Raw genomic sequence first — 24,943 nt, forward strand, 5'->3', positions numbered from 1 at the left:
GGCTGAGTTCTGTGCTCGGTGGACCCCTCAGGGGATCACGTGTGTCGTGGACAGTGAGAATATGGTTCTTCTGCAAAGTGTCGTGTGGTGCGTTTCATGGGCGTTGTGTTTTGTGTGTGTTTCACGGGTGTTTAGTTCACATTATTTTACTGTAGTTCTGTAGCTGCTTAGTTTGTTTCTTCTCTTCTGTATTAGTTGTAGTGTATTGATGCTGGTTGTCCTTTTGTAGAGCTTTTAGTTAATAAACATTTATATAATTAAAGAAGGTGGAGGCAGGTACATTTTTGAAAGATTGTGGGGGTGGGGGGAACGAGCACAGAAGCGGAGACGAGACCTAGGGCAGATCAGTCACGAGGAGGGGGACGACTCCTGCCACTATTGACCGATGGGTTACTGGCCCCCACACCCCCAACCACCCACCCCCCCCACTTCACGCCTCGGTTGGGCAGTCTGCACACAGGTCCAGGAGGGAGGCTCGTGCCGTTGGAGGGGGACAAGTTAAAACCATGGAGGACGTCACGCTGATGCAAGATGGAGGTGCGCACCCGCAGAACCAGGCCCTTCAGCCCACCGAGTCTGTGTCGACCGTCAACCTACCCATTTGCCCCAATCCCTTTTCTTCTTTCACTCCCACTTTCCCAGCAACTCCCCCCAGATTCTACCCCTCACCTGCATGCCGGGGGCCGATTAACCTAACGACATGCAGCGTTGGCCCTGAGGAAGGGGGGGGCGCAAGGAGGGGACCGGGGGGAGGAGGACGACGGAGGATTGGGGTGTGCGGGGGGGGGGGGGGGGTGGTTGGAGAGGGGACTGGGGAGCGCAAGGGGGGAGGAGGCAGTCACTCACCTCCGCTGGACCGGCAGACAGGCAGGCGCTGGCCGGCGACACCAGGCAGTGCTCCGGAGACATAGCGGGCTCGGAAGCCGGGGGCGTGGCCGGGTCCGGCGGGGAAGCCTCCTCCCCGGCAGGGCAGGGAGCCACGGCCATCTCCCCGGAGACTGGGGACTCTGTGCCCGGGACAGTCGTCTCCCGGACGGCGGCGTCAGCCACACCGGGCTGCCCGCCGTGCTCCTGGTAGAGCAGGGTGCGCAGCCTCTCATCCAGCTTCTTGATGCGGTTGTCGGCGTAGTCGACCTTTGGGGGTCCCTCGCTGTCCGACTCGGGCACAGAGGAGGGCTGGGTGCCCAGCTGCTGGAGGCTGGGGGAGGGCGCCCCAGTCACCTGCCCCTCCGCCCCCTCGGAGGGGGTGCCCTCGGGCACCGAGGCCTGCCCCCGATCGGGGAGTCGCTGGGGGCAGTCGTCACTGCAGGAGGACGAGGATGAGGAGGAGGAGGAGCTGCTGCTGCTACTGGAGAGTGTCAGGGTGCTGGGGAGCGCCCCACAGACGTCAGGCACAGCGAGGGAGCAGTCCAGCGGGAGCTGCTTCACATCTTCCAGGGAGTTCGACGTCGTCAGGTGGACGGCCTCTTGGCTTTTGTTTTCTGTGTCCGTGCGGGGCACAAGAGGCGAGACTTCGAGTTGACCATCGTGTGTGGGTTTCGAGTTGCAGAGGTGAGGGGAGGGGGGTGTGGAGAGAACAGAAAGGAAACATCGACAGTGGGGTGAACACCAAGAGAGACGGAACCATGCAAAGTGCAGTGCTGACTGCAGAAGAGAAACACAGGCTTGCTTATCGCCGAAGTCTAAAAACTTTTCCTCGTTCTGGTGAAATGTTAACTTCTCATTCAAGTTTAGTATCATAGGCAGGCGCAGCTTTTTGCAGCAGCAGTTTAACACAAGTTAACATAAACTTAAGATTATGAATTATACACGACTAAATAAACATAACGGCACGAGTGCAAGTTGAGAAGAGAAAAAGAAATATCGTCCGAGGTAGCATTAGCATTTATATCATGCTTTTTGCATCCCTTTGACCTCCAACAAGGCATGGTTAGTAAATCTGCAAGTGACACTAAAATAGGTGCTGTTACAGATAGTGAAGGTGGTTGTCCAAAATTACAGGGGGGTTTTGATCAGCTGGGCAAGTGGTCTGAGGAACAGCAAACAGTGTTCCATCCAGATAAAAGTGAGAGGTGTTGCATTTTGTGGATGTCAAACCAGGGAAGGACTTTCACAGTGAATGGTAGGGCCCTGGGGAAGTGTTGTAGAACAGAGGGACCTACGAGTACAGGTACATAGTTCCTGGAAAGTGGCGTCACAGGTAGACAGGGTGGTGAAGGCAGGGTTTGGCACGCTGGCCTTCAGTCGGTCAGGGCATTGAGTACAGGAGCTGGAATGTTAGTCTGTAGTTGTACAAGACGTTGGTGAGGCCGCACCTGGAGTACTATGTATGGTGTTGGCTACACTATTACAGGGAAGTCAGCATTAAGCTAGAAAGAGTGCAAAGGAGATTTACGAGAATGTTCGCAGGACTGCGTTATCGGGAGAGGTTGGGCAGGCTCGGACTTTATTCCTTGGAGCGTAGGAGACTGAAGGGTGACCTGAGAGAGGTGTATAAAATCATGAGGGTCATAGATAGGGTCTTTTCCCAAGGGTCGGGGAGTTTAAAACTAGAGGGCATAGGTTGAAGGTGGAAGGGGAAAGATTTAAAGGGGATCTGACATCTCCACCTTGGGAATAAGATTTTTTACTATCTACCCTATCTAACCCCTCACAAGTCTGTCAGGTCAGGTCATACCTCAGCCTCCTCCGCTCCAGAGAAAACAAACCCGGCCCTATCCAATCTCTCCTTATAACTAGAATACTCCACCCCAGGCAACATCCTGGTGAATCTCCTCTGCACCCTCTCCAGTGCAATGGCATCCTTCTTATAGTACGGCGACCAGAACTGCAGACAATACTCCAGCTGTGGCCTGACCAATGTTTTCTCAAGCTGTGATCTAACATCTCAGCTCCACGTTACTGCCAATGAAGGCAGGCATCCCATGTACCTTCTTCACCACCTGGTGCTCCCACTTCTTGACGTACCCCAAGGTCAATCCATTTATCCTCAAGGTGGTGGCATCCATCACCAAGGACCCTCACCACCCTCTTCTTATTACTACCATCAGGGAGGGGGTACAGGAGCCCAAGGACCCACACTCAACAATTCAGGAGCAGCTTCTTTCCTTCCGCCATCAGATTTCTGAACAGTCCATGAACACTATCTTTATTTTTGTAATTTATAGTAATTTTATATCTTTGCACTGTACTGCTGCCGCAAAACAACGAATTTCATGACAAAAGTCAGTGATAATAAATCTGATTCTGAATCATCCACACTTCTTAAGGACCTACCAATTAGGGTAAACATCCTACCCTCGTTTGCCTTCCCAAAATGCATCAAACGCGTTGCTGATTTGGTTCTGCCATCCTGGGAAACATCCAGCGAGCCAGACAGCAGACAGAAGGGAAAGGGGTTTCTTAGTATTTACAACCTTGCCAGGGTTCAGGTGGTCCTTACCGGACTCGGAGCAGAGCTGGTGGTCACTCTGAATCTCCGCCTCGTGGGTCTTGACCTTCTGATTGATGAAGAATCTCCAGCGTCCCACAGACGAGGAGTGCTGGCCAGCCTCACCTGAAGTGTAGAGAGAAGTTGAACAGACACACACACATTCAGAAGGGAGCCAAGAACAAAATAAAGTCTGCTGCAGGAGCTCAGCAGGTCGAGCAGCATCTATGAGGGGTAAAAGAACTGTTGATGTTTCGGGTCGAGATGCTGCCTCAGGACTGAGAGTGGAGATGGCCTGTGGAAAGAGGTGGCGGGGGGGGGGGGGCGGGGGGGGAGGGGGGGATGGAGGATGGGCAAGGCAGGGGCTGGTAGGTGATTGGTAAATCGAGGAGGGGTGAGGGATGATGGGCAGGAGGGGGAAAGGAGTGGAGTTGGGAGTCAGGTGGGTGATAGGCAGAAGCTGCTGCCTGGTTTAGAGAGTGTGATCATGAGGAGAGACTAAGGGAGCTCGGGCTTTACTCTTTGGAGAGGAGGAGGATGAGAGGAGACATGATTGAGGTGTACAAAATATTAAGAGGAATAGAGTGGACAGCCAGCGCCTCTTTCCCAGGGCACCAATGCTCAATACAAGAGGGCATGGCTTTAAAGTAATGGGTGGGAAGTTCAAGGGAGATATCAGAGGAAGGTTTTTTCACCCAGAGAGTGGTTGGGGCGTGGAATGCGCTGCCTGGGGTGGTGGTGGAGGCAGGTACATTGGTCAAATTCAAGAGATTGCTAGATAAGCATATGGAGGAATTTAAAATAGAGGGATATGTGGGAGGAAGAGGTGAGAGAGTCTCAGGCGAGGTTTAAAGGTCGGCATGACATTGTGGCCGAAGGGCTGTATTGTGCTGTACTGTTCTATGATTCTAAGCAGAGAAGGGAGCAAACATGGGGGCAGATGGAGCCAGGTGGGGGAAGAGGGCAGGCGAAGGTGGAGACAAGAGGCTGGAGAGCGATGAGCAGGGACAGTCAGGCTTCAATGCTGGAAGGTGATAAGGTGGAACCACTAAAGGGAGAGATGAAGGGCAGATCGGAGAGGGGATTGAGAAAACAAACCGCTGGAGGGACTCAGCGGGTCAGGCAGCGCCCAAGGAGGGAAACAGAATGGACATTCTGGGTCGAGATGGTGTATTGTCCTTCATCGATCGTGGAATTTAGGAGCCGAGAGGTAATGTTGCAGCTGTATAGGACCCTGGTCAGACCCCCACTTGGAGTACTGTGCCTCAGTTCTGGTCGCCTCACTACAGGAAGGATGTGGAAGCCATAGAGAGGGTGCAGAGGAGATTTACAAGGATGCTGCCTGGATTGGGGAGCATGCCTTATGAAAGCCGGTTGAGTGAACTCGGCCTTTTCTCCTTGGAGCGACGGAGGGTGAGAGGGGAACTGATAGAGGTGTATACGATGATGAGAGGCATTGATCGTGTGGATAGTCAGAGGCTTTTCCCCAGGAATGAAATGGTTGCCACAAGAGGACACAGTTTTAAGGTGCTGGGGAGTGGGTACAGAGGAGATGTCAGGGGTAAGTTTTTTTACTCAGAGAGTGGTGAGTGCGGGGAAGGGCTGCCGGCAACGGTGGTGGAGGCGGATACGATAGGGTCTTTGAAGAGACTTTTGGATAGGTACATGGAGCTTAGAAAAATAGAGGGATATGGGTAAGCCGAGTAATTTAAGGTAGGGACATGTTCAGCACAGCTTTGTGAGCCGAAGGGCCTGAATTGTGCTGTAGGTTTTCTATGTTCTTTGCTGTAACATTCCTATCAACTCCCTCAGATTCTGCTCTTCACCTACACACTAGGGTTAATTTACAGCAGTCAATTAACCCACCCCCTCATATCCTTGGGAAGTGGGAGGAAACCAGAGCACCCAGGGGAAACCCACGCAGTAACAGGAAGTTGTTACAAACTCCACAACAGACAGCGCTGGAGGTCGGGATTGAAGCCGGGTCTCTGGAGTTTGAAACCCTCCCGATGGCTCAGCTCAGACCTGGTAACCCAGCGGAGTGGAAGCTGCAACTTGGTGCAACCTCTGGGCGATGCCTCAAGCCACAGAGTCGATCCAGACCGAAACAGACCAGCTGCCTGCTGTGCACAAGGCGTGCAGAGTCAACAGGACTTTCTCGGAATCAGAAGGGTCACCGCGATCACGGTCAAACGCGTGCCGGTGAATGACGCTACAGAGACTGGATCCCGCTGTACTCACATGTCTGCGAGAGTGCTTGGTTCATCTGTAACTGCTCTGCACCTATGTGCTAAACCCACAGAAAAGCAAAGATTAACATCTGAAACAACAGCCAAAATCAAGTATGTTTTCTAAGGCCCAACACAAGAAGGGGTATTTCCTCCCCTCTGACCCAACTCCAATTGCCCCCACTTCTCTCCTGAAGATAACAGCCACATATCATCTCCCCAGAGTTCTTCAGCTGTCACTGGGCCAGTGACAGAACTCTTGAGTTTGGGGGAGGTGGGGAGTGGGGGGAGTTAGGGGGCAACAAGCGCAGCTGGGAGAGGGAAAGGAGAATGTGGATCCATGTCTGATGGTGCTCTGTACTGGACAGCAGACCCAGGCAGTAAGGAGACACGGGGGTGATCATTCCCCCTCCTACCACTCAGGTGCAATGATAAAACCTTCCCCCTCTCCCACCGAGGGGTGCAACAGTAAACCTTCCTCCTCCACACCAAAGGGTGCAACGCTAAACTATTCCCCCAACCCCAAACTGAGGGGTGCAGCGCTAAACCCTTCCCTCCCCCCAAACCAAGGGGTGCTACACTAAACCACCTGCCCCCAAACCAAGAGGTGTAACACTAAACCATCCTCCCCCACAAACAGAGGGGTGCAACACTAAACCTTTCCTTCCTCCACCAAGAGATGCAACAGTCAATCCTTCCCCCCACCATTCCAACGGATGCAATGCTCAACTCTTCCTGCCAAGGAGTGCAACAGTCAACCTCCATCCCCCCTTCCAAAGGGTGCAACACAGTCAACCCTTTCCTCCCCCAATCTCCTCATTCCAGCCGATATGTTCATAGAACATAGAACAGTACAGCACAATGTTGTGCCGACCTTTAAACCTCACTTAAGACCATCTAACCCCTTCCTCCCATATATCCCTCTATTTTAAATTCCTCCATATGCTTATCCAGTAATCTCTTGAATTTGACCGATGTACCTGCCTCCACCACCGCCCCAGGCAGCGCATTCCACGCCCCAACCACTCTCTGGGTGAAAAACCTCCCTCTGATATCTCCCTTCAACTTCCCACCCATTACTTTAAAGCCGTGCCCTCTTGTATAGAGCATTGATGCCCTGGGAAAGAGGTGCTGGCTGTCCACTCTAGCTATTCCTCAATATTTTGTATACCCCTATCATGTCTCCTCTCATCCTCCTCTCCAAAAAGTAAAGCCCTAGCTCCCTCAGTCTCTCCTCATAATGCATACTCTCTAACCAGGCAGCATCCTGGTAAATCTCCTGTGCATCCTTTCCAACGCTTCCACATCCTTCCTATAATGAGGCAACCAGAACTGGACACAGTACTCCAAGTGTGGTCAAACCAGAGTTTTGTACAGCTGCATCATTACCTCGCGGCTCTTAAACTCAATCCCACAGTTTATGAAAGCTAACATCCCATAAGCTTTCTTAACTACCCTATCCACCTGAGGCAATTTTCAGGGATCTGTGGATATGGACCCCCAGATCCCTCTGCTCCTCCACACTACCCAGAATCCTGCCATTCAGCAGTCCAAGACAGCAGCTTCTGTGGGTTGTTCATTGAGTTCTTCAACCAACCAGCACAACCCTAATCACTGCATTTTAGCAACACCATATCCTGGGCCCAGCATGTAGATGCAAACACAAGGAAAGCACACCAGCATCTTTACTTTCTTAGGAAGTTAAGAAGATTTGATTTGTAACCTAACACTCTAATAAACTTCTACAGATGTACTGTTGAAGTGTCCTAACTGGTTGCATCACGGTCTGGAACGGCAATTCAAACACGCAGGAACACAAGAAGCTGCAGAGAGTTGTGGACTCAGCCCAATACATCACGGGGACATCCTTCCCCATCGTCCCCAGTATCTACAGGAGGCGCTGCCTCAAGAATGCAACAAAGATCCCCACCATCCGGGCCATGCCATCTTCTCGCAGCTAGCGTCGGGCAGGAGGCACAGAAGCCTGAAGTCCCACACCACCAGGTTCGGGAACAGCGACTTCCCTTCAACTATTTGGTTCTTAAACCAACCGGCACAATCCTAATCGCTACAGCTTAGCCACACTTGGCACTATAACGGACATTTTTTTGTTCTAATTGTGTTCTTTCTTGTAAAAATTGAATATAATTTGTTTTTCTCTGACGCTACATGCCTGTGATGCTGCCGCAAGGTTTTCATTGCACCTGTGCATACATGGACTTGCGCTGTGACAATAGACTCGACTGGCTTTTTGAGAATGGAGGAATCGCTCACCAAGCTGTGGTCAGGCTGCCCAGTGCCCGCCAGGGGGTGATGAGGAGCGACATCTGTCCCCCGATCGGCCTCAGACAGATTTCGTAGGATCTCCAAGGAATCGGCAATGATGGCTCTCATCTCTTCGATAAATTTCAGCTTCTGACCCTCCAGCATGAAATTGTTTTCCACCTGGGACAAAAGACAAGATGGTGAACCTAAAACTAGGGGTAATATTCTATTGTGAGGAGTTGGATGTTGAAGATTGAGACAGAGACAGGCTGCAAAGAAATTGTGAATTCTCGATCCTAGAATTCTGTGGATGCGCAGTCATTTTAAGGCTGAAAATGATCGATTTTTGAACGTCAGGGAAAAGTGGTGATCCAGTGGGAAATTGGATGAGCCACAAACTTGTAGGATCACAGAATTGTGGAAATTCTACAGAAGGAAGCTTGTCTGGCCCCTTGAATTCCTGCTGGAATCTCAGGGCAAGCCAATGAGTTATTAGCAAGTTTTGAGTTCGCAGGCAGGGAATGGAGAAAGAAAAGAAATCAGATGAGGTCTGTGATGTGGGGGGCATCTGTCCAGATCCCACTACTGCAGCTGGGGAGGTTGAATTCAGTTCTTTTAAACAATCTGGAATCTTCTACTTGAAGCAAAGGGCTGGACTTGATGGCGATTATGAAACTACAAGATTGCTGTAAAAAACCCATCAGCTTCACAGATGCCTTTTAGAGGAGACAATCTGATATCAAGGTGATGAGTGAGGCAAGTTTTTTTTTAATATACAGAGTAGGTGCTTGGAACGAGCTGCCAGGGAAGTGGTAGAAACTGATACAATGGCAACGTTTATAAGAATTTAGGCGCAACGAACAGGCAGGGAATGGAGAAATATAGACCATGTGCAGGCAGATGGAATTAGTTTAGATTGGCATCGTGGCCAGCACAGACATTGTGGGCTGAAGGGCCTGTTCCTGTGCTGAACCATTCTGTTCTGAAATCTGCTCACTCTGGAGCCAAGAGTGAAAACAACAGGGGAAGGGGAATAAAAGGACGATAAGGGATATGGGCAACCAGGATCCACAGGTTCAAGCCTCCAGAGGCCTCACCACTTTTTTTTCCTTGGAGCACAGGAGACTGAGGGGTCACTGCCGAAGGTCATGTATTGTGCCGCACTGTTCTATGGTCTATGATTCTATGAAATGGACAGTTGACGTTCTGGTCAAGGCCCTTCATCAGGACTGGAAAGATGTTATTAAACTGGAAAGGGCGCACAAAGGATTTGCAAAGAGTCAGAAGAGAGACTGCAGATGCTGGAAATCCGGAGCAACACACAAAATGCTAGAGGAACTCTGTGGGTCAGGCAGCATCTGTGGAGGGTAATGATTCAGCTCTACAACACTCTGGGTAGGCCACACTTAGAGTACTGCGTCCAGTTCTGGTCGCCTCATTATAGGAAGGATGTGGAAGCGTTGGAAAGGGTGAAGAGGAGATTTACCAGGATGCTGCCTGGTTTAGAGAATATGCATTATGAGGAGAGACTAAGGGAGCTAGGGCTTTACTCTTTGGAGAGGAGGAGGATGAGAGGAGACATGACAGAGGTGTACAAAATATTAAGAGCAATAGAGTGGACAGCCAGCGCCTCTTTCCCAGGGCACCAATGCTCAATACAAGAGGGCATGGCTTTAAAGTAATGGGTGGGAAGTTCAAGGGAGATATCAGAGGAAGGTTTTTTTACCCAGAGAGTGGTTGGGGCATGGAATGCGCTGCCTGGGGCGGTGGTGGAGGCAGGTACATTGGTCAAGTTCAAGAGATTGCTGGATAAGCATATGGAGGAATTTGAAGTAGAGGGATATGTGGAAGGAAGGAGTTAGATAGTCTTAGGCGAGGTTTAAAGGTCGGCACAACATTGTGGGCCAAAGGTCCTGTATTGTGCCGTACTGTTCTATGGTCTATGATTCTATGAAATGGACAGTTGACGTTCTGGTCAAGGCCCTTCATCAGGACCGGAAAGAAAAGTGCGGGGGGGTAAGAGAAAGGGGGTGGAGCAAGAGCTGGTGGATGATAGGTGGATTCAGGTGAGAGGGGAGTGGGAATGATGCGAGGTGGAAGTGACAAAGGGCTGAAGAAGATGGGAGAGGGCAGTGGACCATGGAATAAAGGGAAGGAGGTTGGGGGGGGAAGAGAACCAGAGGGAGGAGTGTGTGAGTGATGGGCAGATCAAGAAGACAGGAGGGAGGGGCAAGGGAAGGGGGGTGATAGGGCCAGTAGGACAAAAGGGGGGTAGGGGGGGGGAAAACAGAGGGGCATGGTTACCACGAGTTAGAGAAATCGATGTTCATGTCATCAGGAGACTACTGAGGTGGAATACGAGGTGCTGTTCCTCGAATCTGCATCTAGCCGCAACTTGGCAGTGGAGGAGGCTGTGAACAGACACAGTTTGGGAATGGGAAGTGGAATTAAAATGGCTTGATCTACTGGGAGATCCTGGCTGTTTCCGGAGGACGGAGCAGCTTCTCCCAATCTGCGCCGGGTCTCACCAATGTAGAGGAGGCTGCACCAGGATGTTGCCGGGACTTGAGGGACTGAGTTATAGGGAGAGGTTGGACAGGCTAGAAACTTTATTCCTTGGGAGCGTAGGAGACTGAGGAGTGACCTGATAGAGGTGTCAAAAATCATGAGGGACATAAATAGGGTGAGTGCCCTTGGTCTTTTTCCCCAGGGCTGGGGAATCAAGAACTAGAGGGCGCAGGTGAAGGGGAGAGATTTAATAGGAACCTGAGGGGCAACCTTTTTTTTGTTTAAACATGTGGAAAGAGCTGCCAGAGGAAGTGGTTGAGACAGGTACAATAACAACTTTTAAAAGACACTTGGACAGGTACATGGATAGGAAAGGTTTAGAAGGTCATGCTGGTAAGTGGGACTAGCTTGGACTGGCCAGCATGGAGCAGTTGGGCCGAAGGGCCTGTTTCCATGCTGTGCGCCTCCGTGACAAACTCTTCATTGAGTGAAGGCTCCCCTCGCTGTCAGAGGTGCCACTTGGTTGGGTTGTCACTGGAGCAGAGACGGGAGGAGTTGGGGTGGGGGGGGGGGGGGGGGGGGGGGGGTTGCTTTCTGCCGCTATGCAGACTTACCATGTAGACGGCTATGTCTTCGGGGTCGTCCCCGTCCACATCAAACTTGAAGGTGACCATCTTGTTATTGTGCGTCTCCAGCTGGCACTCCACCATGTTGTCACCCGCGCTGGAAACCTGCCGGTGGAGGGAACAGCTTGCCGATGACATGTCTCGAAACTTCTGACAAGAGTCCAGCTTATCATACAGGGGGCCCGTTCAACAGTCTCATAACATTATTAAGATTATTTATAACTTATTATTTAGTCTTAACTTATTAACCTTCAATAGTCATAACAGCAGGATAGTCGCTAAGATAAGATTTCTTTATTAGTCACACATACATCGAAACAGAGTGAAATGCATCTTTTGTGTAAAGTGCTCTGGGGGGCAGCCCGCAAGTGTCGCCACGCTTCTGGCGCCAACATCGCACACCCACAACTTCCTAACCCATATGTCTTTGGAATCTGGGAGGAAACCCACGCAGACACGGGGAGAATGTACATACTCCTTACAGACAGCAGCCGGAATTGAACCCGGGTCGCTGGCACTGTGATAGTGTTATCCTAACCGCTACACTACCGTGCTGTCCTTGAGCCTGGTGGTACGTGCTTTCAGGCTTTTGTATCTTCTGCCTGGTGGGGGGGGGGGGGGGGGGGGGGGGAGGAGAAGAGAGAATGCCCGGGGTGGGTGGGGTCTTTGATTATGGCTGGCTGCTTTACCGAGGCAGCAAGAGCAGCAGACAGGGCTCACCCAACTGACTCAGGGGAAAATGTAATCGGGCCGAGAGAGGGGGAGATGGGAGGGGGGGGGGGGTGGTTTTAAAGATCTTTTTTGGGATCAGGGTGCTGCTGGCAAGACCAACATTTATCGCCCATTGCTAACCACCCCCTAAAACGGCAGGGACATCTGTGTGGCTCGCAAGAGTCTTGCAAAGAACACTGTCAGCTGCAAAACCACGAGAGAGAGTCTGGAGTTGGGTGCTGCATTGCCCTGTGACTCTTATCAATGGAGGGAAATGGACAGTTGACGTTTCGGGTCTGGACCCGGCATCTGGGCTCTGTCCAGAGATGCAGCCCTGGCCCGTTGAGTTCCTCCAGCATCTTGTGTTGCTCCAGATACCAGCAGCTGCCATCTCTTGGGTCTCCATCCAGAACAGCTAAACACTTCCCACTGTTTGAAACCTCTCCCACAAAACGTGGTGACTCTATTGATGATACTAAAACCAACAACAGCCTGATAACCCGAGTTATAGGGAAAGGTTGAATAGGTTAGGACTTTATTCCCTGGAGTGCAGGAGAATGAGGGGTACAGATAGGGTGAATGCATGCAGGGTCTCTCCCCCTTCGGTTGGGTGAGACTAGAACTAGAGGACAGATGTTTCAGGTGAAAGGGGAAATATATATGGGGAATCTGAGGGGAAACTACTTCACTCAGAGGGTGGTGTGAGTGTGAAACAAGCTGCCAGAGGAAGTGGTGGATGCCAGTTCAAGAGCTCCACAGAAAGCATCCTATCTGGATGTATCACGGCTTGGTCTGGCAACAGCTCTGCCCAGGATCGCAAGAAACTGCAGAGAGTTGTGGACACAGCCCAGTGCATCACCGACACCAGCCTCCCCTCCTTGGACTCTGTCTTTACCTCTTGGTGTCTTGGTGTAGCAGCCGGCATAATCAAAGACCCCACCCACCCGGGTCATTCTCTCTTCTCTCCTCTTCCATTGGGTAGAAGATACAGGATCCTGAGGGCACGTACCACCAGACTTAAGGACAGCTTCTACCCCACTGTGATAAGACTATTGAACGGTTCCCTTATACGATGAGATGGACTCTGACCTCACGATCTACCTTGTTGTGACCTTGCACCTTATTGCACTGCACTTTCTCTGTAGCTGTGACACTTCACTCTGTACTGTTATTGTTTTTACCTGTACTACATCAATGCACTCTGTACTAACCCAATGTAACTGCACTGTGTAATGAATTGACCTGTACGATCGGTTTGCAAGACAAGTTTTTCACTGTACCTCGGTACAAGTGACAATAATAAACCAACACCAGCTGGTAATCGACTTCAGGAAGGGGGACTATGTACACCCTCCTGTTTACATAAATGGTGCTGAGGTCGAGAGGGTTCAGAGCTTCAAGTTCCTGGAAGTCAACATCACCAACAGCCTGTCCTGGGTCAGCCACGTAGACGCCATGACCAAGAAAGCTCACCAGCGCCTCTACTTCCTCAAGAGGCTGAAGAAATTCAGCATGCCCCCCTAATGCTTACCAATTTTTATTGATGCACCATAGAAAGCATTCTATCCGGATGCATCTCAGCTTGGTACGGCAACTGCTCTGCCCATAACTGCAAGAAACTGCAGAGAGCTGTGGACAGAGCTCAGCACATCTCGGAAACCACCCTCCCCTCCATGGACTCTGTCTACATTTCTCACTGCCTAGGTAAGCAGCCAGCATAAAGACCCCACCCACTCTGGACATTTTCCATTCTCCCATTGGGCAGAAGATACAAAAGCCTGAAAGCACATGTCACCAGGCTCAAGGACAGCTTCTACCCCGCTGTTATAAGGCTATTGAACAGTCCCCTGGTACGATAAGATGGACTCTTGACCTCACAATCTACCTCGTCGTGGCCCCTGCACCTTATTGTCTGCCTGCGCTGCACTTTCTCTGTAACTGTTACACCTTATTCTGCATTCTGTTATTGGTTTCTCTTGTGCTACCTCAATGCACTGATGTGATGAAATGATCTGTATGGATGGCATGCAAAACAGTTTTTGACTGTATCTCAGTACATGTGACAATAATAAAATAATTTACTCATCTTTTAAAGATGTATCTACCTCCACTTTAAATCGCTCTAATGATCTGCCTTCCACACTCTTTGAGGCAGACAATTCGAGATCCACTACCCTCTGTGAGAACAAATTTCCACGTCTGTTTTAAATGACCTGACCCTTATTTTGTAACAATGTCCCCTCATTCCAGACATTCCCACTCGTGGAAACATCTCAATATATACCCATCAGGCCCTCTCAGGATTTTTAAGATCTCTTTATTAGTCACATGTACATTGAAACACACAGTGAAATGCATCTTCTGCATAGTGTGTTCTGGGGGGCAGCCTGCAAGTGTCGCCACATTTCTGGCGCCAACATAGCACGCCCACAACTTCCTAACCCGTACGTCTTTGGAACATGGGAGGAAACCAAAGCACCGGGAGGAAACCCACACAGACACGGGGAGAACATACAAACTCCTTACAGACAGCGGCAGGAATTGAACCTGGGTCGCTGGCGCTGTAAAGCGTTACGCTAACCGTTACACTACCACGCCCCATCAGGCCCTCTCAGGATTTTGTGTGTTACAAGAAGATTGTTCCTCATTCTTTTTAATTCAAAAGAACACAGACCCAACCCATTTCACTTCTCTTGATGGGACAACCCTACCATCCCACAACGACCGCACGACGTCCAATTACCTGCAGGACAGTCAGCTGGAACTTGGTCGACTTATCTGGCCTTTCTCGCGCGCAGGACGGCCGCCTCAGTTGAGACTTCTGCGGCTTCTCCAGCTTTCCGTTCCCAAGGTCACTGCCGTTGGGGGCTTCTTTAACTGGGTCAGGAGTCCCACTGAGAATACAAGACCATTGCAAGTACGTCTCCAAAGAAAAGACCCAGCAACTCTGAATAACTCAGCGGATCATTTATCACGTTGCTGCTGACGCACGGAACTGTATAGGTGGGAAAACATCTGTAGGGTCACGGGTTTCAATCGCAATGTCCTTGTTGTCAAAACAGAAGGGTATGCAGAAAGGAGGGAAAAGCTGGGGTGGGGTGGGGGGGGGGGGGGGAAGCAAGTTATGGGGCTACAAAAGCAGAAGGATTGGGGGGAAGAGACAGAAGCCCCGGAAGCAACAAGAATAGAAAGAGGCAGGAATCCCACAAAAAGAACAAGACCCTTAAGAGCACTATTGTACAGAGAGATCTTGGGGTGCAGCTCCCCGAAAGTGGCAACACAAGTCGATAGGGTGGTAAAGGTGGTGTATAGCATGGGGTGTTGAGTATAAAAGGCAGGAAGTCACATTGAGCTGTATAAAACTTTAGTTAGGCCATATTTGGAGTATTGTGTGCAAATGTGGAGGCTTTGGAGAGGGCGCAGAAGAGGTTCACCAGGATGAAGCCTGGATTGAAGAGTATTATCTAAGAGGAGAGGTTGGACAAACCTGGACTGCTTTCTCTGGAGTGTCGGGAGACTTGATCGAAGTGGATAAAACGATGAGAGGCATAGATCAGGGAGACGGTCAGGGTCTTTTACCCCCAGGGTGGAAATGTCAAATACTAGAGGGCATAGGTTTAAGGTGGGGGGTGGGGGGGGGGGGGGGAGAAGGTTGCCTCTCTATTTTTGTTTTTAAGTAGGTTCCCCAGAATGCGCTGCCAGGGAGGTGGCGGAAGCAGATACAATGGCAAGGTTAAAGTATTTAGACAGACACAGGAACAGGCAGGGAATGGAGGGAGGTGGACAAGATATTAAGAGGAATAGATAGAGTGGACAGCCAGCACCTCTTTCCCAGGGCACCAATGCTCAATACAAGAGGGCATGGCTTTAAAGTAACGGGTGGGAAGTTCAAAGGAGATATCAGAGGAAGGTTTATTTTACCCAGAGAGTGGTTGGGGCATGGAATGCGCTGTCTGGGGCGGTGGTGGAGGCAGGTACATTGGTCAAATTCAAGAGATTGCTGGATAAGCATATGGGGGAATTTAAAATAGAGGGATATATGGGAGGAAGGGCTTAGGTAGTCTTAGGCGAGGTTTAAAGGTCGGCACAACATTGTGGGCTGAAGGGCCTGTACTGTGCTGTACTGTTCTATGGGTCTACGTGCAGCCAGATGGGATTCGTTCAGATTAGCATCGTGGTCGGTGGGCCAAAGGGTCTGTTCCTGTGCTATGATTGGGGTTGGGGGCAGCAGAAGTAGCCAGGAGTGGGGGGGGGGGGGCGGGCAGCAATTCCCAATCCACCGGTACGGTCTGCTCGATGAGTTCACTAACTGCAGACACAACAGTCTGGACTCAAAGCATTTATTGTACGAAGCATTGATTGGGGAGAGGGCTATGCCGCTGGCTTAAAAAGTAACCCTACCTCAGGTTGTCTTGCGTCTGTCTCACTGGCCGCTGGGAATCTGGAACCATTGGGTGGGACGGAGGCTGCAAATCGACAGCAGAAGTATGAACTGTTCATATTTTGTACCGATTAAGTTGATGTCTAAATCATTGTGTAGACTGCACAAGACGCTGTGCTCCTCTTTATACCGATCGTCTCCCCTCTCAGTCAGTCCTGATGCAGGGTCCTGACCCAAAACGTCAACAATTTCCACCCCCCAAATGCTGCTCAACCAGAGTTCCCCCAGCAGATTGTTTGTTGCTCTGGTACGGCTCTGTCACTGGACTCCCAAAGTCCCGCCTCCTTCGAAGATGTGCTGGCCCTGGAGCGGGTCCAGAGGAAGTCCGCAGGAATGAAAGGCTCGACATATGAGGAGCATTTGACATCTCTGGCCCTATACTCCTTGGAGTTCAGAAGGAAAAGGGGAGGGGGTAACTCATTGAAACCTACCAGATACCAAAAGGCCCGGATAGAGTGAATGCGGAGAAGACGTTTCCATTAGTAGGGGAGTCCAGGCTCTGAGGGCACAGCCTCGGAATAAAGGAACGCCCCTTTAAATTAAATTTTTTAAATATTTTATTTACAGCGTGCTAACAGGCCCTTCCGGCCCAACGAGTCTGCGCCGCCCATTTTAAACCCAAATTAACCTACCTGTACGTCTTTGCAATGTGGGAGGAAACCGGAGCACCCAGAGGAAACCCACGCAGACACGGGAGAACGTACAAACTCCTTACAGACAGCGATGGGAATTGAACCCCGATCGCTGGCGCTGTAATAGCGTCACGCTAACCGCTACGCTACCGTGCCGCCCTAGATGGGGAGGAATTTCTTCAGCCAGAGGGTGGTGAATCTGTAGAATTCATTGCCACGGAGGGCTGTGGAGACCAAATCACTGGGTGTATTTAAGGCAGAGATTGATAGGTTCTTGATTGGTTATGGGGGTGAAGGGTTACGGGGAGAAGGCAGGAGAATGGGGTTGGGAGAGAAAAAAAATCAGCCACAATTGAATGGCAAAGTGGACTCAATTCTGCTCCTATATCTTATGACCTCCCCGTCAGTGCAGCAGAATGTTGTTGGAATTCTGCATCTGTTCCAGTGGGAAGCAGCAGGGAGGGAGTGAGAGAACAGCACGGAACACTGTGCAGCACTGACAAGAGGAGACTGGGTGGTTGCCCATTGGAGATGCATTAACTGAGAGGGGGAAACAAAACGGCAGCAGCTTATGACTCAAGGCGAGAAACTCAATTTGAACACACTCGGCACTGAACCCTGCCCAGTGACAAGTCACTGGTACTGCCAATAATCCATTGTAGGGTTAGGAGACCACCATTCAGCCCCTTCTTCTGTCAATGAGATAAAGGCACATCTGCATCTAAATTCCATGTGGGCTGAATGCAGCAAATGGGACGAGCACGGGAAGGCACCTTGGTCAGCATGGGCACGTTGGGCCAAAGGGCCTGATTCTGTGCCATATAACTCTATGAAAGACACAGCAAGGAATTCAGCCCATTGAGTTTATACTGGTATTCCCATCAATCCATTCCCCCACCCCCCCCCCATTTATTTCCCTCACACATTCCCTTTAGCTCTTCTCCCACCACCCCCCCCACCACCCACCAGATTCTACCTCTCATCCACACACTCGGGGGCAATTAGGGGATGCTTGGTTGAGTGGTGCTGCAAACAACCACCTCTTGCTCAACTTCAGTCAAACTAAAGAGCCCACTGTTGACTTCAGGAAGGGGAAGGAGGGTGAACATGCGCCAGTTGACATTGGGGGGGGGGGGAAGAAAATCGGCAGTGGAGAGGGTCAGCAGCTTTAAATTCCTGGGCGTTAACATCTCCGGTGACCTGTCCTGGGAGCAGGACCGGCACATAGATGAAATGACAAGGAAGGTGCACCAGTGCCTTTGCTTTCTTACGAGGTTAAGGACATTCGGCTTGTCACTGAACACTAACAAACTTCTACAGATGTACCGCTGAAAGTATCCTTGCTGGTCTGGTACAGAAATTTGAATGTGCAGGAACGCATAAAGTTGGAGAGTAGTGGACTCAGCCCAATACATCACAGGCACATCCCTCCCCACCTTCGTGAGTATCTACGGGAGGCGCTACCTCAAGAAGACAACATCCATCAAAAATCCCCACCATCCGGGCCATGCCATCTTCTCGCAGCTACCATCAGGCAGGAGGTACAGAAGCTTGAAGTTCCACACCACCAGGTTCAGGAACAGCGACTTCCCTTCAATCATTCGGTTCTTGAACCAACCGGCACAACCCTAGTCACAGCCTCAGTACAGCGACACTGGGACCACTCTGGTCACTTTGCACTACAATGGACTTTGTTTTTTTGTGTTCACTCTTGCATAATTTGTGTTTTTCTTGTGAATGTTGTGTACCTGATGCTCTGTGCCTGTGATGCTGCTGCAAGTTTTCATTACACCCGAGCACACATGGACTTATGCACATGACAATAAACTCGACTTTGGCTTTGAGGGAGTGCTGTGGGAGGGAGCGTGCCCTGCCGGAGGATAGATGGCAAGGGTTGTGCCATGGGGGGGGGGGGGGGGGGGGTGCGCAAAAGGTCTTTGAGTGTGGCCCAAATTACCTTCACAGGAGGTGCCGTCTGCAAGCAACCGATACCCTGGCAGACAGGTACACACGTAGGGAAGTCCCAACGGAATGCAGAGCTGGGAGCAGTGAGACTGCTCAACCCAACACCTCATGCAGGATACCCTAAAGGTTAACCACCAGGTTGGATTGGCGGTAAGAAAAGCGAATGCTATGTTGGCATTCATTTCAAGAGGTATAACGTATAAAAGTAAGGATGTGTTGATGAGGCTCTATGGGGCACCGGTGAGACCTCATTTGGAATACTGTGTGCAGTTTTGGGCCACTTATCTTAGGAAGGACGTATTGATGTTGGAGAGAGTTCAGAGGAGATTTACGAAGATGATTCCCAGAATGAAAGGGCTTACATACGAGGAGCGTTTGTCGGCTCTTGGACTCTACTCACTGGAGTACAGAAGAATGAGCGGGGACCTCATAGAAACATTTCGAATGTTGAAAGGACTGGACAGAGTAGATGTGGCCAAGCTGTTTCCCTTAGTGGGTGAGTCCAGGACTAGAGGGCACAGTCTTAGAATTAGAGGGTACCCATTTAGAACAGGGATGAGGAGAAATTTCTTTAGCCAGAGGGTCGTGGATTTATGGAATTCATTGCCACGTACAGCTGTGGAGGCCCAATCGTTGGGGGTGTTTAAGGAGGAGGTTGATAGGTATCTAATTAGTCAAGGTATCAAGGGATATGGGGAACAGGCTGGGAACTGGGGCTAGGTGGGAGAATAGTTTACCTCATGGTGAGGTAGTGGAGCAAACAATGGGCCAAATGGCCTACTTCTGCTCCTGTGTCTTGCGATCTTGTGACCACCGGGTTGAGGAACAGCTACTCCCCTTCAACCATTCGCTTCTCGAACCGACTGGCACAACCCTAATCACTGGAGCTTAGCAACACCAAGACCGCTTTGATCACGGGCTCATCCCTCCCCACCATCTCGGGTTACGGACAGTCCTCAGGAACGCGGCCACATCTTCACCCTGGGAGGACAGGTGGCCCCTCCCTCCCCACCCACCCCCGGAGTGCTGGCAGGTGCTTACCCCGACCGACTGCGGGTAGCCGGCCACAGCTTGCTGCTGCTGCGGCTGATGGAGCCCCGCCGAGGGGTGGTGTGACTCCACGCTGGAGCCCGAGGAAACCTGCGCCGCACATGGGCTCGGCTCAGGGGCGACGGCGAAGCCCGCACCACCCTGGGACTCGGAACACGCGGTGGAGGCCAGGCTGCTGTCCGAGACGCTGTCGACTGCAAGACGTCGGATGGGAGAAAAGAAAAGGAGGCTGCGTTAGAGATTGGGTTCCGTCTCACCCAGACGTGGCCCTGACGTTACTGACAATTTCCATTCTGACAGATCGGGCCACTCTTACAAAGACTTTCTCCAGATTCGGTGGAGAGCATTCTGACTGGTTGCATCACCGCCTGGTATGGAGGCTCCAGTGCACAGGATCGCAAGAGGCCGCAGAGGGTTGTAGACTCAGCCAGCTCCATCACAGGCACAACCCTCCCCGCCATCGAGGATGTCTTCAGGAGGCAGTGCCTCAAGAGAGTGTCCATCCATCACCAAGGACCCTCACCATCCGGGACACACCCTGTTCTCGTTACTACCATTGGTTGGGGGGGGGTTTGGGTTGGTACAGTAGCCTGAAGACCCACGCTCAAATGTTTCAGCAACAGCTTCTTCCCCTCTGCCATCGGGAGTAGTAGTGTAGCGGTTAATGTAACCCTATTACAGCGCCAGCGACCCCAGGTTCAATTCTGGCTGCTGTCTGTAAGGAGTTTGTACGTTCTCCCCGTGTGTCTGCGTGAGGTTCCTCCCGGTGCTCTGGTTTCCTCCCACATTCCAAAGATGTACAGTTTAGGAAGCTGCGGGCATGTTTATTGGCGCCGGAAGTGTGGTGACACTTGCGGGCTGCCCCCAGAACATTCGATGTAAAAGATGCATTTCACTGTGTGTTTCAATGTACATGTGACTAATAAAGAAATCTTATCTTATTTCTGAACGATCCCTGAACACTGCCTCGTTATTCCTTTGTTTTTTGCACAATTTATTTTTGTAATTTATGGTAATTTTTATGTCTTTGCACTGCACTGCTGCCGCAAAACAATAAATTCCACATCATACAAGTCAGTGATAATAAATCTGATTCTGCCCATCAAATCACCGCCATCCCATCCCCTCACTTATTTCCCTGTACCCTACACTTTCACACACCCAGAACACGGGTAATCACATGGCAATCTATTACCCCACCGACCGAGCACGTTGTTGGGATGAGAGGGGAAACCATAGCACCCGCGGGAAACCCACGCCGTCCCCGGGGAGAAATTGCCAACTCCACACACACACAGTGCTGGAGGTCAGGATCAAACCCAGGGTCGCTGGAGCCATGAGGCAGCGGCTCTACTTACAGTATACTAATACGGATACAGGCCCTTCGGCCCAAATAGTCCATTCCAACCACGGTGCCCAACCAGCTAGTTCCAATTTCCTGCATTCGGCCCATATCCCTTCTAAACCCCACCCCTCCACGTACCTATCCAAGTGTTTCTTAAATGATACTGTTGTACCTGCCTCACCCACTTCCTCTGGCAGCTCGTTCCATATACTCACCACCCTCTGCGTGGAAAAAGTTGCCCCTCAGGTCCCTTTTAAATCTTTCCCCTCTCACCCTAAACCTGTGCCCCCTAGTTTTGGACTCCCCTACCTTGGGGAAAAGACTGTTACTGCCCACCTTATCTACGCCTCTCGTAATTTTACACACTTCTACAAAGTCAACCCTCATTCTCCTACACTCCAAGGAATAAAAACCCAGCCTGGTTAACTTCTCCCTGTAACTCAGGCCCTCTCGTCCTGGCAACATCTTCAAATTTTTTTCTGCACTCTTTCCAGTTTAACCATGTCTTTCCTAGAACGGTGACAAAAACCGTACACAGTACTCGAAGTGTGGCCAACGACTTATACAACTGCAATATAATGTCCCAGCTCCTATACTCAATGTCCTGACTGATGAAAGCTGGTGTGCTAAGCACCTTTTTCACCACCCTGTCTACCTATGATGCCGCTCTCAACTAACCATGCACTTGTACTCCTACCCACCCATCTTGACCTGATAGAGGTTATTAAAATTTTAAGAGGCATAGGTAGGGTAGGCAGTCAGAATCTTTGATTCCCCCTTCGCAAGGTAGAGATGTCCAATAGTAGAGGACGTGCGTTTAAAAGGTGAGAGGGGGAAAAGTTTAAGGGAAGTTTCTTTTTGTTAACACCAAGTGGTGGATGCCTGGAACAGGCTGCCAGGGCTGGTGGTGGAGGCAGATACAATAGTGGTGCTTAAGAGGCTGTTAGATAGACACAAGAGTATGCAGGGAATGGAGGGATATGGGTCGTGTGCAGGCAGAAGGGATTTAGTTTAATTTGGCATTGTGTTCGGCACAGACATGGTGGGCTGAAGGGCCTGTTCCTGTGCTGTACCATTCAATGCTCCAACTGAAACGTTAACCCTCCTCCCACAGAAGCTGTCCGACCTGCCGAGTTTTGCCAGCTTTGTTTCCGAGGGGAGAACGACAACGGAGGAGCGGGGGGGGAAGGTGACGGACGCGCGCCGCTGGGAGCTTACACGAGACGGCGGCAGCCGTCAGCAGCTTGTTCTGCAGCACATGCTGGTCGACCTCCGGATCCTCGGACTCGGCCGGGTTCTGCTGCCAGCCCGTGGCGGGAGGGGGCTGCGGCTGCTCTGCCTGTGAGCGCAGCTTCTCCTGCTCCTCGATCTCTCGGATCTGCTGAGTCCTCTGCCGCTTCCGCTTGATGAACGACACCCGGTCTCGGATGGACTTGGACAGCAGCTTGGAGTCATTCTCATGGAAGAACCCAGATCTGACCTGGAACCGCGGACCACGCCGCAGATCAAAAAAGGAGGCAAACACCATGAGTCATCTTCCCTGCAGCCGCTACCTCTCCCCTAAGAACAGGGGGGAGCTGTGGCAGCACCACACAGGTTTGGACAAGGCAGGCAGCAAGAGAGAGAGAGAGACACACACACACGTACACATGCACACACACAGACACAGAGTTCGGGGCAACTTAAGCACTTGCCATTTCTTGTGCCACTTCCTCAGGGGTGTCATGCTCCAAGTCGAAGCTGAACTCCAGCGCCTCGTTGTCCTTGTGCTTCCCTTTCAGCTTCTTGGGGTCCTCCACCCAGATGCGGAGAGCGAGCGAGGAGTCCTGCCTGCTGTCCTCTTTGGCCAGTTCGATCCGCAGGCCCGTGTCCTCTGCGAAGAATGCGTAGCTCAGGAGGTCCTTTATGGCCAACCTGCGTGGAGGTGACGAGAGAGATTAGGCCAAGCTCACCGAATCTGCCCCTGGGGTGTGGGGGACTCCAGCCTGCACACCTTTTCTTCTACAACTACTGTACGAAAGGTGTGTATTTGGAAATTGGTTTATTCCAAGTTCTTCTACAGCAGTATCCACTTTGAAACATGCTTGTCTATTTTTCATCATCGATACATTAATATCCCAGTACTCCCAGACTGGAAATACCTGCGTCACACGGACACCATACAACTTCTATTGAGGTCACAATGCTGTGTGGCTGTACCTGAGCCTCTCAGCAACATCTTCGCAAAGGCAATAGGTGCAGGCGTTTGTTACAAGCCAGGTTGCTACTTGGTGAGTGTCCCTTTAAGGCACATGGACGGTAGTGTAGTAGTGTGTGTGTGGTTTTATCTGACTACAAGTGGGAGTAGAAAAAAAACATCTATAACTGGAATGATGTAAGAATCTGAAGAAAAATTCACTGAAGTGCTGGCAACTGCACAGACAGAGACGTAAGAGTTGGTAGTACTGACTGCCAGTCTCTGTATCTATGAGTGAAAGACAATCGTTGTGACTGTCACTATACAAATCCATGTATGGATATTTGTGGAGCAACCTGTGGGGTCCACTTTGTCCTTAACCTGTACTGGATAGCAGGTATATCTGTGGGCAGCCACGTATCGAGTGCCCTCGAAGTGGCACAGATCTCTGACTGAAAACAACAGTTCTTCGGCGACTGAGGTGTCGTATGGGTTCCATCGTGGAACTTGTGGAATTCGTAAACTGCTCTCTATATTCTCCTTACATTCTACTGTAGTTTTCAGAAGCCTTTGCTAATCGTTTTGCTTCATGACTTGAACTGAACTTTGAGAACTGCTCAAAGACTTGGGGTTTGGGAACTTGCCACACACACAGTTTATTTTGGGTCAATATCTAATGTTTTTATTTCTCTTATTATAAGTAGTTATTAATAAATAGATTCTAACATTTATACGTGGCTCATTGTGCTTCTACTGTTGCTGGTACGTAACACGTTAATGTCAGTGCTGTCATTTGTGACCACATCCCCGAAGGTTGGGACTAAGCAACTCCCCGTTGTATACTTTGCTGCAAACACTTCCCTTCCCAAGCACCAATATCAGCTGCCTTGGTGGATGAGAGCTGAACGCAGTTCCTCGTCACCTGCCTGGCTTGGGTACAGCCACACAGCATCGCAACCTCAGTGGGAGCTGGCATGGTGTTTTGCCCAAGGTTTCAACAAATTTATTTCCCCCTTTTCCCACCACAACATCGTCTCCCAGATCACGCTGCCCGACAGGTCACAGAGAGCCTTCATTCCCTTCGGACCGCAACCCCCTCACCCTCCTCCAATCCCACTGTAGAACCCACCTTTCCGTTTTGTTCTGCCGGATGCAGCCTTCAATAATTTCCTTGATCTCGGGATCGCTCACCTTATTGAAGCTTGCCGGTTTAATGCCCTAAGGACAGGACACGACACAAGGACAGGTTTACAAAGCAAACCCTAGCAGTGAGCAAGCAACGGCCTCCATTGTCTGCCAGCACCACTGTACACAGGTTCAGTGTAGCATTAGCTGTGTGCCTTAACCAGAACACGAGAGCACATTAAATCAGTGAATTTCATTAAATCATAGAACTGCGTAGCACACAAACTGGCCCTTTGAGCCCAACTTGTCCAGGTGGACTGCAATGCCTCGCCACACTGATCCCATTTCCCCATGTCCCTTTATGCCCTCCCTATCTTTATTTTAAATGTAATTACATCTTTCTCTACCACTTCCTCTGGCAGCTTTTTCCAGATAACCACC

At 50.7% G+C, this 24,943-nt stretch overlaps 1 protein-coding gene across 6 annotated transcripts in view; it reads right to left on the reverse strand.

The window, feature by feature from the left end:
- The window catches only part of LOC127566581 (serine/threonine-protein kinase WNK3-like), a 108,607-nt gene that overhangs the window by 10,538 nt on the left and 73,126 nt on the right, over window positions 1–24,943 (reverse strand). For all 6 annotated transcript variants that reach the window (XM_052009032.1, XM_052009029.1, XM_052009030.1 and 3 more), the window contains exons 6-16: window positions 24,507–24,595; window positions 22,896–23,115; window positions 22,420–22,681; window positions 19,848–20,050; window positions 16,170–16,234; window positions 14,512–14,662; window positions 11,046–11,162; window positions 7,933–8,103; window positions 5,672–5,720; window positions 3,443–3,556; window positions 847–1,511 (exon numbers count right to left, since the gene is read on the reverse strand). In XM_052009032.1, coding sequence (XP_051864992.1) covers window positions 847–1,511; window positions 3,443–3,556; window positions 5,672–5,720; window positions 7,933–8,103; window positions 11,046–11,162; window positions 14,512–14,662; window positions 16,170–16,234; window positions 19,848–20,050; window positions 22,420–22,681; window positions 22,896–23,115; window positions 24,507–24,595 — 2,106 coding nt within the window. The remainder of the gene's footprint in view (window positions 1–846; window positions 1,512–3,442; window positions 3,557–5,671; window positions 5,721–7,932; window positions 8,104–11,045; window positions 11,163–14,511; window positions 14,663–16,169; window positions 16,235–19,847; window positions 20,051–22,419; window positions 22,682–22,895; window positions 23,116–24,506; window positions 24,596–24,943) is intronic.

This window comes from Pristis pectinata, chromosome 43 (assembly GCF_009764475.1).
Source record: "Pristis pectinata isolate sPriPec2 chromosome 43, sPriPec2.1.pri, whole genome shotgun sequence".
In the NCBI taxonomy this organism is placed as follows: domain Eukaryota; kingdom Metazoa; phylum Chordata; class Chondrichthyes; order Rhinopristiformes; family Pristidae; genus Pristis; species Pristis pectinata.